The following is a 17,648-nucleotide window of genomic DNA, read 5'->3' as shown; positions in this document are numbered from 1 at the left end:
CCAAATGAAGTCTTTAAAAGCTGGTTTTTCTCAACTTCATTCTCCCTTTTGCCCTCCGCTTTCATTATCCTTCATTTGCGTCCAGACATCTTAACAGTTTACTCAACGTACAAAACTCACCTTGATCATGATTGTTAATGTGCAGATGACTACCAAGTTGGCGATTTTCCTCTTCTTTGCTGCCAGCTGTCGGTCTATCTGGGGGGCAGCCTCCGTACCACGTTTAAATGGAGTCAATGTTGCAGGACTAGAGTTTGGCATTGACATCAATGGAACGTCAATCGGAAACTACAATTCACCAGAATTTGATCAAATTCAACATTTCGTCAGTGTTGGGATGAACGTCATCCGTATTCCCTTCGGTTGGCAATACATTCAGGTGAATATGATCTGAAGCAAGGCTTTCATGTCTGATGAAACGTTAACAAGTGGGTTTGCTGAATTTTTATTCGATTTTTCCAGCCACAAATCAATGGAGATCTAGACGCAAATTATCTTGGACTCTTGGTTAAGTATGTGGAATACACTCTCGGCTTAGGAGCACATGTTATCATTGATCTCCACAACGTGCGTGACCTGTCCTTGATCTTTTTCTCACATGTTTTGTCAAATATCTGAGGGACAACTTATCAGACTTTGAATATTTCTACGTCATTCAATTGCAGTACGCTAGACGTGATGGAAAGATTGTTGGTCAGAGTGACCTAAGTGCAGAATCCTTAGCAGATATGTGGAGCAAAGTAGCAAGTCATTTCAAAGAGCAGACCAATGTGTTCTTTGGCTTGATGAACGAGCCTCACGATGTGGACAGCAAAACGTGGATCGGAGTAGTTCAACTGGTTGTAACTGCAATCCGACAGCAGGGTGCATCTAACACTATCCTTCTGCCTGGGAACTACTGGATGCATTTTGCAACCTTTGCCAATGATTATAACAATGGGATGTCGGCAGTCAAGAACCCAGATGGCACAAAAACTGGCTTGATTTTCGATATTCATCAAGTTTGTGACCTATGTTCCGTTATTTTTTCAAACAGATGGATCTGATTATGTTTCTTCTTTACCTACAGTACCTTGATGTCGATGGATCTGGGGCTCACAAGGAATGCACTCAATATCATCCTGATGAGATCACTTCGGTCGCTGCCTTACTAAAACGCGATGGTCAACAAGCAATAGTTACAGAGACAGGTGGTGGCAACAGTCAATCCTGCAGCGACTTTATCTACAAGTTTGTCAAAGCAGTCAACAATGTAAGTACGTTTCCTTTGTAAACTCTCGACAGTATTACTTACATAACGCCTTCTTGTTATGACTCGTTTATAGGAATTTCCTACCTTCATTGGAGCCCTACTGTGGGGCGGTGGACCCTTTTCAGCAGTAAGTCGTCTGTAATTTCGATTTTATATCCTGGAGCTGACGACATACCATCGCTAGGATTCTACGCTGGTGATTACTGTCAAAGAGGTTCGTTGACTCATTAAGCCCGTATATCGAGTGTTTGTGATGGTTTACGCACTTTGACTGATTTATTCTCTTTGTACAGGGAAATAATTGGAAGGATCAGATTAACTTGGAAGCAATGAAAAGATCCCTGGCCTCTGGCTCAAGCTCTTAAATCTGATGATCATATCGGATTGTAGTACTACGGTGATGATTCTCTAGAAACTGAAGAAGATAGTCTGGGTCCAACTAACTCTTATGTCCAATCAGGTGTCGAGAGTAGTTTGGATACATCCAAGCAAACCTGTTCATCTGCATGTATACCTTTGATCATTCATCTTGTCTATTGTGAGAAACTTATAAGCTATCACCATTTTTGCTGAGCACGCTTCATCCGGCATTATTCTCCTTCGTATTGTATCTCTTCTTGTTTTTCGACTTTCAACGATGATTCTGTACTCAGTCTCCAGGAGTCGACAATCATAGCCACAAGCTTGTATGCTGCGTACGAACCTATCATTGGAGATTTTGTTTGTAAGGGGCCTGGTCCACATTACATAACTCATATGAGGACTTTTTACATTCACCTTCCAACAGGCGATTCTTTATCCCTATATGATTACCCTGCCATGATCTCAAGTCCTCGTCCTATACATTCACGTATCAGTGACTACTACTGTAAGTTCTGCTTTGTGTCGGAATGTATGCATCTCTCTGTCTCGGTGATGCAAGATAAGACGACTCAAAGAATATCACACCCCATCTTCACGGACTAACGGGTGACTGCTTTTCTTTAGTCACTCTGCCGCGGTCCAAAGCTATCAGCAGCTATATGAGTAGGATCGTTCTCAGAAAGCACCTAGTTTATGTGGTTGTCTACGTAAAACTTGAGTAAAACTTGAGAAATTAATGATGCAGGTCATTTGAGTTCCATGCCAATAGAAAGCTATGAAAGACATCTTTGCTTTTCCTATCAGCTGTACCATTGATGTTCATTTCTGCATCCTTATCAACGGGTCCGATTGATATGCTTACTATTTTATCAGTCTTATCTATGGTGTTTTATTTGGATGGGATTTGTTTCTGTGTTGTACCCTCACTAATGCTAATGAGTCGGGTGCGATCATGCGTGACTCTGTGCCCTGTGATTGTGACAAGCTTGCTGCTTACTTCCTCGTTTGAGCGGCCAGTACAGCTCAGAATACGAGGGACTTTCGTTAAGTTTGCTTACTTAAGCCCCCTAACTTTTAAGTCCCCTTAGCTAAGCTCAAGATCAGAGTGACGAAATTAGAAGGTTTTTGAAGGTTTTCGAGGGTTTTGGCGAGCCGGGGCACAGATTGGAATTGGGGTCACGTATTACAAATACAGGCATTCTGACATGAATGGCTGAACTGGTGTCTGTGCATGGTCTGTATAGAATATGCTTAAATCGAGTTTAGGCTCTGTATTGATTTCTTTTTTGAATTGGATTTAATCGATGAGTTTTTTCAGTTTTTCATTTCTCCTTTACCACCAATACAAACGCTACGTGGGACAATTCAATCTCTTTGTTTGAAAATTTGACAGCTTTTGTTCATTTAACTTCCTTTTTCCCAATCGACCGGAATAAATATTTCAATCTTCCCATATCACCTTTCGATATCGTTTATCAATCCAACTACCAACCACTTCAAGTTCCCTATCATCACCGACTCTTACTTTCTTACAGTCTCTTGTCAATTCCTCTTAGATCGCTCAGGATCACTCTTACCATATCATTACAATCTAAACTTCGAAATAAATTTTCAATCACATTATGAACGGAGCCATGACTGGGTATTCATACCCCGTTACCGCACCTGTCTTTCCTCCCGCCAATCAACCTATGGCTGGTCACTATTCTAATCGATTGGATCATACTTCACCTCAGTCTCACTACCAAACTCAACCGAAACAACTTCCTTCCGCTTCAGCTTATCCAGAAGTGCCTCAGATGCAAGGTTTACCCATGCCACCTCCTTCCATTGGCTACGATGTGACCGAATTCCGTCAATTCTTTCAGTTTGGTCTTCAACAACTTCGACACAACAATAAGTATATCATCAATGATCTGACCACTCTGGCTAGCGTTTATCAACATCGGATGTCACCCTTTATTGTCAAAGATATTGATCAACATATTCGTGATGTAAGTTTATTTTCTTCTCTCTTTCTTTCATCATCAGGGGTCTCTAGGTATTGGGTTGGTAAGCGTCAGTTAGGGATCAGTGGGAACGAACTGCCAGGCTAGCGTCTCTCGATCACTCCCAGCGATTTGTTTGCCGTGCCAACCGTAAACTCCTATGAGAGCTTGAATGGACGTGCTCCAACGATCTTTTCGTTCTGCACATCTTGTTGGAATCTCTCGTATCAGTCTTGACTCTTGAAAACATTCAATCATTGAGATTGTTGTTAATTGTGAAAATGGTGACGAGAATGATGAACTCACTCAGGTAAGCCCTCCGGTCTCAACATAAATATGATTTTGACGAACTGCTTCCCTTGCTGATATCTGTTTTCCATTTTGCTTAACCGACTATGGTCTTCTTTTCCGGCTTCTTCCGCCTCCTGGGTGTTTCTTGTTCACTTGTTACCTTATCGTATGTTTGATTGATTGATGACGGGCTGGTGTTGGATTCGACATCGTCGTCTGCTCTTTGTTGTATGCTTGCTGCTTCTCGAATTTGTATGTAGCTCTAGTTGTTGGAGCCATCATCTCATAGCCTTGCTACTTCACTCGCAAACCATTCATTTTGTGGAAAAAAACACAGAAACTCATTCAAGCTAAAGAGAAGAAAAGATTTGACCATCATGAATAGTATCGTAGAGCTCGTGTCTGTTTACCGACCAGAATCTCTTCACTTTCTCTCTGCTTTTCAAACTAGACAGCTTTTTTTATTTTTTCTTGTTTACTTTTTCTCTGCGGTCCTCTCGAATCATCGGAATCCTCTTTACCTTACACTTCACTTTTATTTGTTTCGATTTCATCACTCCTTTTTTGCACAACTTGAACAAACCCCCCCTCCTCGACCTCTTTCGACAACTCTATCAAATCATCCACTACAAGCTACTCTCGACCATCTTCCTCCTATACTACTATTGGCCCTTGTGGTCACATCATTAGCAGGCTTCTTCTGATGTCTGGATCTTTGTTTGGTATCAAATCTTACCTATTCATTGCTGGTTTGCGAGTTGCCTCATCAACGCCATTCTTGCTGTCGACCCACTAAGCACTCTTTCGCGGCCTTTTTTCTCAATACTTACTTATACAAGTTACTGAGCCCGGTCACCAGACGCTTTATCCAACCAGAGACCCCACTGATGATGAAGATGAGACAGTGAATACGAGCATCTATGTTGCGAGTCATTGACCAAGTTTTTTCCTGCGCCTTTCTCTCTTTTTTTGTTTTGCTCTTTTTTGTTTTGTAGAGTCATCCAGCACACCGATTAGTGGCTTTTTATGTTATCGACTCGATCTGCAAGAACCTTGGTCACCCTTACCCTGAGTTATTCAAACCGTTTATGGAAAGGCTATTTCTGAGCGCCTATCGTGATGTAGAAGAAGTTGATGGTATTGCAAAGGTCAAGATCATTTCCCTTTTCCTTCAACTTATGTTGTCTAGAGCTAGTTTCTCCTCAATTCCATGAGCTGTTACTGAATTGTGCCACTTTGTCTCTTGCTCTCATTTAAATCTGCTGGGGTACATTTCCTACCTTTATAACGCACCACAGGTCAAATTCGAGGAATTGCTAGGCACATGGCGAACTGGTTCAGCCCGTGGCACCGAACTTTTTGGAGCTGATATCCAACGACGTATTGAGGATGGAATCTTTGGGAGGTGGAGACACGGTGGGGATATGCTAGACAGTCAAGCATTCCTCAATGGGGTGGGTCTCATTTTTCTCATATCACAGTGGCTAGACTTCCCCGAGCTTACAGTATACGCACTTTCCTCGACATGCTAATTATTTGTAGATGAAGCAGCAGCCAGCTGTTGCCACCCCTGCTGAAAAAGCCAGCATTCTATATGATCTACGCAGAATCCTTGCCGAGCGGGAACGCATCGCATATAGCTATCCAACTGACCAAGCTAATTTGACGCAAATGGCTACATTGCAACAAGTTTGTTTTCATCTTTTCCTCGTCTTATGCCTCGAAGAGTCAGCTGACACTATGCGTTGTTGATTAGCTCGAGCAATTAGTTGCCAATCAACAGTTGACAATAAATCAAGTGGAAGAGATTCGACAACAGCTACAGCCACTAAAGCCCAGTACTCCACCTCCGCTTCAAGCCGATCCATCCCAATATCCTCAACACGAACTGCCGATTGAAGCCGCTCCAGCCCAATATGCTCAACACGAACTGCCGATTCAAGCCGCTCCATCCCAATACGCTCAACACGAACTGCCCATTGAAGCCTTGGCGCAGCCGCCAGCGCTCGCTCTTCAGCCAGCAATGGTCGATCTGACTGACCCTACCTCCCTAGCAAATCTGACTAGACTCTTCGCCTCAAACCCAAACATCCTCCTTCAAGCGGTAGCAAACCCGGATCAACTCATTTCTGCTCAATCTCAACCACTCGGCTCAAACAACCCTCTCGCGGCCTTCCTCCAAAACGCTGCACACCAGCAAGGTGTGGTTACCTCCCATCAACCTCTTCTACCGGCGGTGGAAAGTGCAGCAGAGGTGCCGAGCTTTTTTGATAGCAATTCATTGGCTGCAGCCCTTGCCTCCCTCAATCCTCAGCCTACTTTGATTGTTCCGTCAGACCAAGGCGAAGGCTCTAGTCGAGAGAAGTCCGCCGAATTATCTGTCCCTCGACACAGTCCTTCTCCTTCTACTAGCAGTCACGATGGTGGAGATCCCAATGTCACTGAATATCAGGAATATGTACTCAGTCTTGGTATTGAACTCACTACATCATCGATCAATCGAGCCAATCCATCTACCATTGCCGATGTTCTTTATGGAAAAATACCACAGTATTGTCGCCAGGATGGATCACGATTCTTGAATGGACGCACGGGTGAAGCCCGAGCATCAGCTCAACTTGATGCCCATTTCCGTCTCCAGCGGCGCGCCCGAGAGCAGACCAATCGTGCTCAACAACGTACATGGGCCATCACAGAAGCCGATTGGGTGAAATCTCATGATTTTGGTATTGAACATGAACGCAAGAAGGGCGATAAGTTAGCGGCAGGATCAGAAGAGGCCGCTCAAATTGCCGAAGCCGCGCAAATACAGACGACAGCGGAACTAAAGCAAAAAATGGTACTTCGGCCTACGGATCCAGCTGAGGCAAGTAAAACGTGTCCTATATGTAGAGAAGGATTTGAAACGAAATTCGATCAGGATGAAGAAGAGTACTATTGGTTAAATGCAATCTCAGCTGGTAAGAAGACAGCGACAGCGACACAAGTAGTTTATCATGCTACTTGTCACTTTGAGACCATGAGAAACAAAGCACGTATGAAATTGAAAAGAGAGGAAGAGGAAGCTAAGATGAGAAAGATGATGGAAGAGGAAGAGAAGAAGTTGAAAGCGGAAGCAGAAGTGAAAGTGAAGGTAGAAGAACAGGAAGAAAATGAGCAACGATTAGGTGAGATGAATTCAGAAGCTGATGGTGGTGTTAATCAATTGAGTAGTAGTCAAGCTGGAACTACAAGAGATGAAAATTTAAATTTACAACTTGATGAAGACTTTTTTGGAGGAGTGATTGACGAGAGTGATGAAAGATCTAATACTACTCCTAGCGTTGAGACCGTTCAGCCTACGACCTCTGTTTCTAATAAGAGAAAAAGTTTAGATGTATCGGAAGATTCAGAGGTTGTGATTGTGAATGAAGATGACGAATCTAGTTCATTGAGGAAAAAAGCTAAAGTGATTGTTGTAGAATAGAGAGAGACGATGAAAACAAATGTGTCTTTTTAAAAAAAGGAAAAATATACTGCATATAATGAGTATTTACTATGTATAAGCTGTGTTTTTCTTACTTTAAATATATATATATTCATTATTTTCAGTTGTTTTCCCTAATTTTTTGAGGTAGAAGTTACAATACGGATGGGTCATTTTTCTTTGTTTTTCTCCTTTTATTAATCTTTTTATTATTTCTCAATTTTTCTTCGAGGTTTTCTTTGTGATTGAAAGAGTTTATAAAGGTTTTTCTTTAGATTTTTTTTATCAATTTGATCAATTATCATATTCATAAATTGGACTTTACTATAAAAACACAATTGACTTGAAAAGATCAGTCGTACAGTCAAACTGAGTTTTGTTGAGCAAGAATCATTGACAGAAGGTTTGAAAAGATACATTTCAATGTTTGTTTGAAGTTGAGATTTATGAGCAATATCTTGTTCAATAAACAGTTGAGAAATGTGGGCAGTTACTTTGCAATACACGAGAGGAACTGTTGAAATTAAGTTTTACCAATGCGCCCAAGATCCACATTGCTGACTGCGATCAGCATCCTGAAAGAAGCCAGGGTTGCGTTGGAACTTGGCAGAGATTACCACACTCAAATTTAAAGTTTGCACCACATCACCAACCTCCACTATCACAACCCTCCGCTGCAGCTTCGCGCTCGTGCGTTAACTCATGGTATTGCGACCTCAGGCTTTAGTTAAATCAGCAGGTGGTGGCGCTGACTGGATGTAATGTCTGCTGCCACTTCGTCTTGGCCCACAAGGATTTCTTTTCTGCCATGATTAGTCAAGCCAGATCCCAGTCAACCGATGGAATATTAACAACAACTTGGTTCTTCATAGTAAATTGAGAATCTATTACATCCCAAGATACATCTAGTAGGTAAGAGGACTCATTAACATATCCATTCTTTTGTTAAACTTACTCCACAATAAAATCCTTGACAATCAAAGACACCTCTATCCATGACTTACTTGTGATTTTTATGCACTGACAAAGGCTTTCAACTTGTGTTACCTTGCTCACATTATTTCCGAGTTTGGTCAAACTGTTTTGTAAGTTATTACTATCAGGCCGAAGTTGAGGGAAGACTTGTGTCGATCTGTGGACATCGGCTCCCACAGCACAGCTAGGATTGCTTTCACTCATTCATTCATTTTCTTTGCTTTTCCTTCATTCAAATTTAATAAATCCCCAGCACAGAACACTTCAGAACACAAGGTGCTTCAACTTTATGAAGAAGATCATTTACCTTTCGCCCATCTTTCGGTTTGGAGATTTGTGAGAGCCATCAAAGACATTTAAAAGGTTCATCTGATTTCTCTATATGTTTATTTAACTCTTCTTCAAAGCCGTCCTCATCATTACCCCTTATTATTATTAACCCCAGAAACACTAGATCAAACTTTACGATGCCAGGACCGCCTAGCCCGACTGAGGTCGTCGAATTTGTGCTCAGCATACCCTTGGGAACAAACCCATACCGCGCAACAGCTGAATACGTGACAGTGTTTCTTCAGGTGCGTGAAAAGCTACGAGGCCATGGTGTCATAATCCTTGATTATGTTAGGTGACTTCCTCACATCCAACTGAAAACAAACTTGTAATACCTCACCTTGTTCTTTCTTTACAGCCGTGTCCTCTTCCAACCTGGTCACACTATGTAGATCATTGCTTTGCAGTGCTGTATCTTGTGTAAGACATTGCAATTTTTTCTAGTCCCTTCCATTTGGAGAGACCTACAGTCGTTTTCAAAAAGCTTGCCGCTAATTCACCGCCAAATTGCTCGAGTTTTGCGGGCAAATTTCGGCAAGCTTTTTGAAAACGACTGTACTAATGTGGATAAATCTTTGATATTGATTTCAATACGCTTCAACTTCTTAAAGAACGACTTGCTTAGCTTTATACGTCATCTACATCAGGACTAAGACGACCGGGTTTTCCTTCTTCCGCCTGAACACGCGTGAGTGAAATTATGTAGAATTATGTCTCGATACACTTGATTGATGTTTATCGTTCATCCATTAATCAGTCGGATTAATATGGATTGATCGCGCTTTTCATTGCGGTTCATGTTACGTGGCCCATAGTCTAAGTTTGTCAGATAAACGTACTCAATGTTCGTATTTCGAATGACCAACTTTATCCTTGTGTGTTTCAATGTAGTCGCCATAGCCGAGATTATCTGCAAAGATTTTGTCTTGGCCGGTCGTCTGGATCAGGCATGTACAAATCTCCTGCTGAGCCTCAAAGGCGCCATTGTACTTACAAGCACATGGTGAGCACATCTCTTCAAAAATGTTGTCAATGGACATCGGACTGAATGTTTTCATATTGTTTTGAAGGGGTGAATATTTGCGCGATGGCAAACTTACAAGTGAGAAAGATGCTGACTGGATTTTCACGTTCCGCCTCAGGATTTGTATGGATGTGCATTTGTCATCGAGCATATTTAAAGTGGGGGCCTGTCGGGGTATCCTCGAACACATCAAAATATGGCATTCCTTTCAACTTAGCCCCAATTATGAATGCATGTTTTGTGCTCGCGTTGATATGGACAATAGGTCAGCTCAAGAAGATTTCGATTTAGCATACTCACTACACTGATGCACTCTTGACATTCACAGCCCCGGTGACCTGGGCTTTCTCTAGACTTACTATTGAATACAACTCTCTCAACGGTAGTTCAAGAAGCGTGATACGACAGCTTCTGGATTTAGCTTTGACCTACTCTCCAACGACTTATAATTCCTTGCAGTTGCTAAATATCATGCTTCCTTTGAAAGAGTCTCTCAAACACACCGTAAGTCACGATAGTAACTTTTAATTATTATGATACAAATTTAAAAAAGTTCGTCTGATCTTTAACAAGTTTTCCTGTAAGACGGGCAAATTGGCATTAAAACTTTGGCAAGCTTTGTGAAATTGACAGTACTTTGGAGGTGTGCTATTTGTCTCATTGATTGATTTGATATGTTTTTTCACCTCTTCAGGCTCAGATAGTGCGCTTTACTCGACTTGGAAGTATCTTCTATATGGCGAACACCATGATCTTAGTCTTGGTGAGCTCCATGATACAAAATAGCCCTTCAAGGGCTGGGATCTGACTATGATTATGGGGTCGAAGGTATACATCCCATTTGTCTTTCTTATAGCAAGAGACTTACGGCACAAAACGGATAGGGATATTATACTTCTAAGGCAGCAAGAGCAAATGCTAATGCAAGCTATCCTGCACATCACAATGAGTTTCTTGACTATCCCCGTTCTCCTTTACCTGGTACGTACATGCATCGATTTACTTTCAATTCGGTCGTACCTTTTTTGCATCACCTTACATTATCTTTCAGTTGCATTTTCCAGGTGACTCTTTTGTATATGATCCGAAATATTGGCTCGCACTTCGGGTGGTAAGAGTTCTTTCCTATTTGTCGGATTGATGCTTTGTGAAGATGAACTCGTCAGCATCTGATTCTTGTTTCATTTGCTCAGGGTTTACATGGTGCAATGTTGATTGCTGGTTTCCTGTGAGTACGCAGTCTTTGTGCATCTGACGTACAATGGTTTTCTGACACATGGTTCAACAGTGCCTTGTTTTTGATCTACTGTAGTATGCATCAGACAAGGTTATTCCATAGCATAAATAGCGTCACAGAGATTGGTATGACAGAAATGATTAAAGAAGAGATTTGAATGTGATATATCAACATGTATTTCTGGAAACTACATGGTTGGTTTATGTATATTAGACGTAGAAATCTGAAAACTGATATCCCTGGGCAGAATGGATGCTCAGAACCAAAAAATACAATATATAATTAAGTTATCAAGGTGTGTGTTGTATGTTTGGAAATGTAATTATTTTTAATCAAACATTTTGTTGAGAGATGAGTCAAAAGTAACAAAATATTATGTGAATGTTCTTTGGTGAAGGAGTTTAATTTAGCTAATCATGTTTGAACAGACACTTTCTCCTTCAATTTATTTGAGAAGAAAGAACTGAAGGCATAAAGGAATGGTGGAATCAAAAAAATACCAATACTGTAGCTACAGGCTACACTGTGGAACATCTCATCACCAGCTCTGGAACTGGTCCCAAATTTTCACAAACTTAACTAAGTCCCTCGCTGGCTCTGTGCCAATCGGGCCTTTGGCACAGAGCCAGCGAGGGACTTAGTTAAGTTTGAAATTTTCAGACTGTTTTCACAAGGCTAAGTATCAGATAGGTACCTGACAGGTCACATGCCTGAAACCTTGAGGCAAGCACCTGAGGCTTTAGGCTGAGTACCTAATGTCCTTAAGATTGCTAGCCTAGGGTCCTAGGCACCCAAAACAGAAACCCCCCTGATCCTCAATTGGTGGTTTCAGGTACCTAGCCCATGTTTGGTCCCAGATGTTGACCATCAAGAGAAAGCAAAAATCTAATAATGCTTCCTCATCTGACCCATTGATTTATCTCCTTGAAACTTTGATGTTGAAGTTTTTCTTCTTGAGCTCAAAAACCAAATTTGGTTTGGCAGGGGGAAGTGTAGTATAAGCCTTTAGCTCCTGTACATACATCTTGATCCACCATAGGAGCATACTGAGGAAAGGGAGGACCCCAGAATGCCCCTACAAAGGGTAGTCCCAAAAAAAGTTCTTTTTGAGCTCTCTCGGGGCTTTCCAGCATGGGTTTACAGATGCCTCATTTGGTTTTTAGCCCGCTCATTGTCCTCCTCTCATCTCTTTGACCATTGCTAAACACCAGTTTTTAAGACACTTTGGCTACTTGAAACTAGCCCCTCAATGCTGAGGAACACCTAGTGGCTTGCCAAAGCACCCCTTAAGTGTTTTCCTGATTGATTCTTGCTTTGAATCAAGTCGTCTTGAGATTTTAGATGTTATTTGATCGGTACCTGGAATTATGGGTTATGATAGGAAACCGGGGGCCCCAAGAGAGCTCAAAAAGAACTTTTTTTGTGACTACCCTTTGTAGGGGCATTCCGGGGTCCTGGAAAGGGATCAAACTACCAGTGTTGTGTAATGGTCTCATCACCACAGTCACTATATGCAAGTCAGAGACCAGTCAAGTTGATGTAATTTCCTTGAACTGTGGCAGCCCTTATCAACACTGTGGCATCTATCCTCAAGAAATCAAGTGTTAATGTTCAATCGACATAAGGAGTTAATTTAGTAAAGGACATAAATAAAACTAATCATTAAGAGTTAAGAAATCACTTAAGTAAGGATAGACGAGAATGATGTCATATTTCATTTAACCCCAATCAATCATATTCCTTTTCCTTATAATCCTCGAGCTCTCTGTTGTAGTTCTCTTTTCCCATCTTTGGAAAAGAGAACGTACGTATTTTATAAACTTGTTTTTCACTCAATTGAATTTTATCTGATATGAATCTGTTAGTTTTATCTTTGACTTAGATCATAGCTCACATTATCTACGTGTGCTTCATTTTATTATCATCTAACCTTTAACAGGTACTTTAACCTTTATCAATCTTTTCATTTCCATAAACTAGTGATTGATGTTTTCTTTGTATCATGTTGTTGTGTTATAGGTTAGTCAATATTCCTAAGAGCAGGATATTATAGTCACCTACTTATTGTTTATAGCGCTTCTATCAGGTAATTAAAACAATCTTTGGAAAAGAGAACTTTTATCTTTGACTTAGATCATAGCTCACATTATCTACGTGTGCTTCATTTTATTATCATCTAACCTTTAACAGGTTAGTCAATATTCCTAAGAGCAGGATATTATAGTCACCTACTTATTGTTTATAGCGCTTCTATCAGGTTAGTCAATATTCCTAAGAGCAGGATATTATAGTCACCTACTTATTGTTTATAGCGCTTCTATCAGGTGTCAATCTATAGGATCTCATTCCGATTCACTCATACATTTTCATCAAGGGATCTGGATTGGGCAGAGTGTTATTTTACATTGTATACAGATATTTTATCAACTTCACAAAAGTGATAACCAGCCTTGATCCTCAAGCTTCACTACAAGAGTGTAACTTTTCACTAGCTCAATCACAGTGCTGCAGACACTTTGATGATCAGACAGAAATGTCTGAAAAGGTTTGGACAACATTTTTCTGTAAGAAAGAAAATCATTCAACCTTGAAAAACAAAATGCATACATAGATGCAGCGGTAGTCCCAACAGATTGGCTTAAATGTAATTTGTGCTTTTGACTTCCAGATTCATTCTTGGCAATGGGATTGTGAGTAGAGCAAAAGATGTGAGAAAATTATTGCTACCATGTTCATTAGAAAAATTTCAGGTGTTCTTTGGACCAAAGGCAGAGCAAATGGAGGCCCAAAATTGATTTGGCATTAGGCGAGATTTTCCAATAAGAAGCAAGCTCCCCTTCTGCCGTAGGGCTGTGACCCAGCCGTGCAGCTTTGACTGTCCCATATTGAACCCCCTTAGACTGTTGGTGACATGAGCTAATATGAATGTATTTGGAGTCTTGAGATAGGGACCTGATAGGACCCCGGAATGCCGGTATAAGGGGTAGTCAACAAAAAACATGACTTTTGAGCTTCCGCGGAAATCCGCTTCATGGGATTACACTTCGGTCATGATTTCTGCCGGTTTTTGCCTTCCTATATCACCATCGTTTCCATCCTTTGACAGGTGCTCACATATTGTGACATCTCACAAACTTTATTGTGAGATCATAAAGAATGGCCAGGACAAAGCTTCATATATAGACAGCGTGAAGAAGCATGGAAAATATTCAAGGGACTCAACTTGTTTAATTAGATTTTGGTCCTCCGTTGTCAGATTCCCCAACTCTCTGATCAGCTCATGTCGTGTCATATCAATATATTCAATGGAAGAACCTCATCGCTCAACCTCGCCGGGTATGCGTACCGCCAAAGCAAAATTGTCTGCTAAGAGGGCTTCCGACAAAGATTCAAAAAGGCGTAAAAACTGCCCTTTGAAAACGGACGATGGCCAAAGCTGCCCGCATTGTATTTTTCAAAAGGACGGACCTAATATAAGGTTGAAATGCCACTGCGGCAAGGAAGTAAAGATGATACGGGGCAGTATCCAGCTCGCTCAGACGCATTGGAATACATGTAGGTCTTGGTTGTTGAGGCAAAGGTTAACCTTTCTTTAACCAAGTACTGAACCTTTGATGTTACTTTAATTTCACATAGCGAGTTGTAAGAAGGAAACTGCGAGCCTCCGCAGGGCAGTAGATCGACCAAAAGACTTGAACGGTTCGAACGATCAGCCACAGGCTGTTGACGTCCGATGCGCGGGCCTGACCGATGAGACATGGAAGCGACCAAATCAGCAGCCTATATCAATATGTATTGAGCATTCTTGCACGGCCTATCATGGGTATCCACCAAGATTCACTGTATGCCTCAAGTTGTTCGGCACCTCTCTAGAGAGCTCCTTGTCAGATAGTCAGAAAAAACAGCTACACGAAGAACTTTTCTCGCTGTCGTCATGGATCATCAGACGCGACGGAAGCCAGGGTTCCATCCACTCTACCAACTGTACCCAACGGGTTGCTACTCTTGATCCAGAGGCTGTCGAAGTCTGCAAGCCATGCTTGGAGCTGAAGAAAGTCCCTTCATTTCTCAGAGCTATCACTCGAGGCTACGCAACAGATGATAGTCTGAGATTTGTTGCAAAAATCTTCATGAATGGGGGTTCATTTCATGATTTGCTTTTGCGGTATACTGAACTGAGGATGTTGTTCCAGTCACTCGAACGTTCAACCCGAGCTGGAGATCTTGAGTTTTGGACAATGTTTGGTGTACATGCCCGGGCTGGACTGTTCAAAAATCTGCCTGTGCTTAGAGGGGTAGCAGAGGGTGTTGGAATTCGGGCTGAGCGCGAAGCTAACGGTCGAAGCACACGAGGAATGCCGTTTAACGACTACCTCGATAACATGCTGACGACAGCAGGAGCTTACTCGAGAGGTGCAGTTGAACTCTTTCGTGCAAACCTCTGTGGCCGATCGTCTCGTGGCTCCCGATTAGTACGCCAGCGGATTGGTGCTCGGATGCTTGACAAGTTTCACGTCAAAAACGTTCTTCCAGTTGTTTCTTGGCTTGAGCGATACAGATACAAAGGGCCCGTCGCAGCTGGCACAGACCAGACCGTCTGTGTAAAAGCTCTTCGGTACAATCAGGGGTGCTTAGTTGGTCTCGAAGGTGGTGATGTTGAAATCTCTGATATGGAACACCTGAAGCAATTGGTTGAAGATGCGGTTGAGGGTGATTGCTTGTGTAAAAAGGTCAGAGCTTGATCCTTTGTACTTTTCAGTATCCTAGCTCCACCTCTTCGAATCAAAATTGAACAACATGAATTTTTTTGCAGATTCGAGCGTATACATTGCAGGTCCCTCTGCCAAATGTCCCTACCTTTGTTGTAGCTTTGATATCTAGCCATGAGAACGAGTCTGCTGAGGAAATCAAGGACCAGCACATCGAATTCATTGATCTACTCGAATCAGTTGGAATTCCTCTCATCTCTTTGGGGTCTGATGGTGCTGCGTCGGAACTACTTGCACAGCAGCTACTTGTTGACTCGGCAACCAATTATCTCGAGTTTTCAGCTCCAAACCTCAAGGTTGACATACGTGTTCCGCTTCTGGGTGCCTCTAAAAGACCAATTGTGGCGGTACAAGATCCCAAGCACGCCCGGAAGACGGCTTCTAATCAACTACTTTCTGGTGCACGTTTCTTAGCGTTTGGACGGTTCAATGTCCACCTCGACCAGATGATTTCCCTACTTAAAACTGACGAGTGTCCACTAGGCTATAAAGATATACTGAACACTGACAAACAAGACGACGGCCGTGCTTATCGAACCTTCAGCGAGCACACTTTCAAGGCTGCTTGTGCGGAACCAGATTGCATTGGTCTAGTCTTATATCTCTACATCTTTGGCAAGCTTGTTGATTCATGGTTGAACCAGAGCATGTCACACCGAGATAGGATTATTTCAAGTTACACAGCGGTCTTCTTTGTCCGCAAGTGGAAGGCTTATCTTCTTAAACGTTCAATGGAACCTGGAAGCTTGATGAATTTGGCTTCGAACTGCATATCACATCAAAGCATCCGAATCTTTGAGCAGCTTGGCGAGAGTCTCTTGGGTCTCATCATCTCTCACCACGAACATTACCCTACCCACCCACTTATGCCTTGGAAACATGGAACCGAATGCTGTGAGCATATCTTTGGGTGGATGCGGGTTATTTCACCTACCTTCACAGTACTGGATGCGAGACAAATGATGCCAAAAATATTTGCAGTTATAAAGAGTATTATGAGTGGGCATATCACATTGCCCAAAAAAGAGAATTTGCATGCAGGCAAGTTTGTCTTCACAAGTCTTCTCAAAGTGGATATTATACTGATCAGACATTACATAGGTTATGAATATGATTTCTCGCACGACAGTACACAAGATCATACTCACATCCTCAGTCAGTACCCTAGTGACAACGAAATACGTGACCTACTGGAGGTTGCAGAAACTTTTGCACAGGAACTTGCAGCTTTTGCTGGTATGGCTACCAATAATCAGGATGTCTCAGTTCAGGAACCCACGGGTGAGCAGACCTTAGCAGAGCAACATCTTGATGTGTCAGTATCAATACACAAGCGCTCCTACTTGGAGTATCCTTTCAAATCAGCCACAATCAGTCCTGAGGAGGCATTAGAAACTGCGGCTGGATTGACGAGTCAACATCAAGAAGCCGACGTGGTGATGTCTAAATTAACATTGGAGATGGAAGATCTAGCGTTTGAAGCTCCAAGCACCTCTATGGTACAGCAGCCAAATCCGAACCAGCCACTCAACAAAAGTGAAAAATCTTCAACTAATTCAGAAGCTTCTTTGACACCAGATGGAATCTTAAACATTGTTCATATGGCTTCCAAAAGGCATGCACATGACAGCCAAGTTCAGAAGCATCATGGTCCTGAGCGACCACGTACCACATCAAAAGATTTATCTGTTCCTCAATATGATCCTGACACCGGCAACGAGATAATTTCGCCAAGTCAGTATAGCAAAGCCGTCTCGTTCTACTGGCGATCTCATGAGGACCCTGAGTACGGTGAAAGCCGTCAAAATCGCTGGAAAAAACTTGGAAAACGTAAATTACACAAGGCTACAGACGAGCACCCAGAGAATAATCTAGAGGCGCTGGATGCTCCTGGTACACGAATCGAACATATCTCAGCAGCCGATTGTACCGAGCCACAACAGAACAATCAAC

General features: G+C 42.1%; 3 protein-coding genes across 3 annotated transcripts; all 3 read left to right on the top strand.

Annotated features, from left to right (window-relative positions):
• Positions 1 to 72: 72 nt before the first annotated feature.
• On the top strand, positions 73 to 1,997 carry MELLADRAFT_47207 (family 5 glycoside hydrolase; the record flags this gene model as incomplete). The annotated part of the gene is made up of 7 exons (XM_007406560.1): positions 73 to 379; positions 463 to 567; positions 666 to 1,001; positions 1,070 to 1,252; positions 1,326 to 1,379; positions 1,437 to 1,466; positions 1,546 to 1,997. The coding sequence occupies 7 exons, from the start codon at positions 128 to 130 to the stop codon at positions 1,615 to 1,617; spliced, it is 1,032 nt and encodes a 343-aa protein (XP_007406622.1).
• Positions 1,998 to 3,237: 1,240 nt separating this feature from the next.
• Positions 3,238 to 7,360, top strand: MELLADRAFT_115557 (uncharacterized protein; the record flags this gene model as incomplete). The annotated part of the gene is made up of 7 exons (XM_007406561.1): positions 3,238 to 3,609; positions 3,647 to 3,667; positions 3,866 to 3,913; positions 4,890 to 5,042; positions 5,193 to 5,348; positions 5,437 to 5,583; positions 5,651 to 7,360. 7 exons carry the CDS (start codon positions 3,238 to 3,240, stop codon positions 7,358 to 7,360), a joined length of 2,607 nt encoding a protein of 868 aa, XP_007406623.1.
• A 1,442-nt stretch (positions 7,361 to 8,802) lies between these two features.
• Positions 8,803 to 11,083, top strand: MELLADRAFT_103507 (uncharacterized protein; the record flags this gene model as incomplete). The annotated part of the gene is made up of 11 exons (XM_007406562.1): positions 8,803 to 8,910; positions 9,024 to 9,085; positions 9,277 to 9,353; positions 9,423 to 9,509; positions 9,557 to 9,601; positions 9,736 to 9,954; positions 10,018 to 10,193; positions 10,384 to 10,452; positions 10,518 to 10,670; positions 10,883 to 10,917; positions 11,002 to 11,083. 11 exons carry the CDS (start codon positions 8,803 to 8,805, stop codon positions 11,081 to 11,083), a joined length of 1,113 nt encoding a protein of 370 aa, XP_007406624.1.
• Between the last annotated feature and the right edge of the window lie 6,565 nt (positions 11,084 to 17,648).

Source organism: Melampsora larici-populina (assembly GCF_000204055.1).
Source record: "Melampsora larici-populina 98AG31 unplaced genomic scaffold MELLAscaffold_6, whole genome shotgun sequence".
NCBI lineage: Eukaryota > Fungi > Basidiomycota > Pucciniomycetes > Pucciniales > Melampsoraceae > Melampsora > Melampsora laricis-populina.
This window is presented reverse-complemented; position numbering and strand designations above follow the sequence as displayed.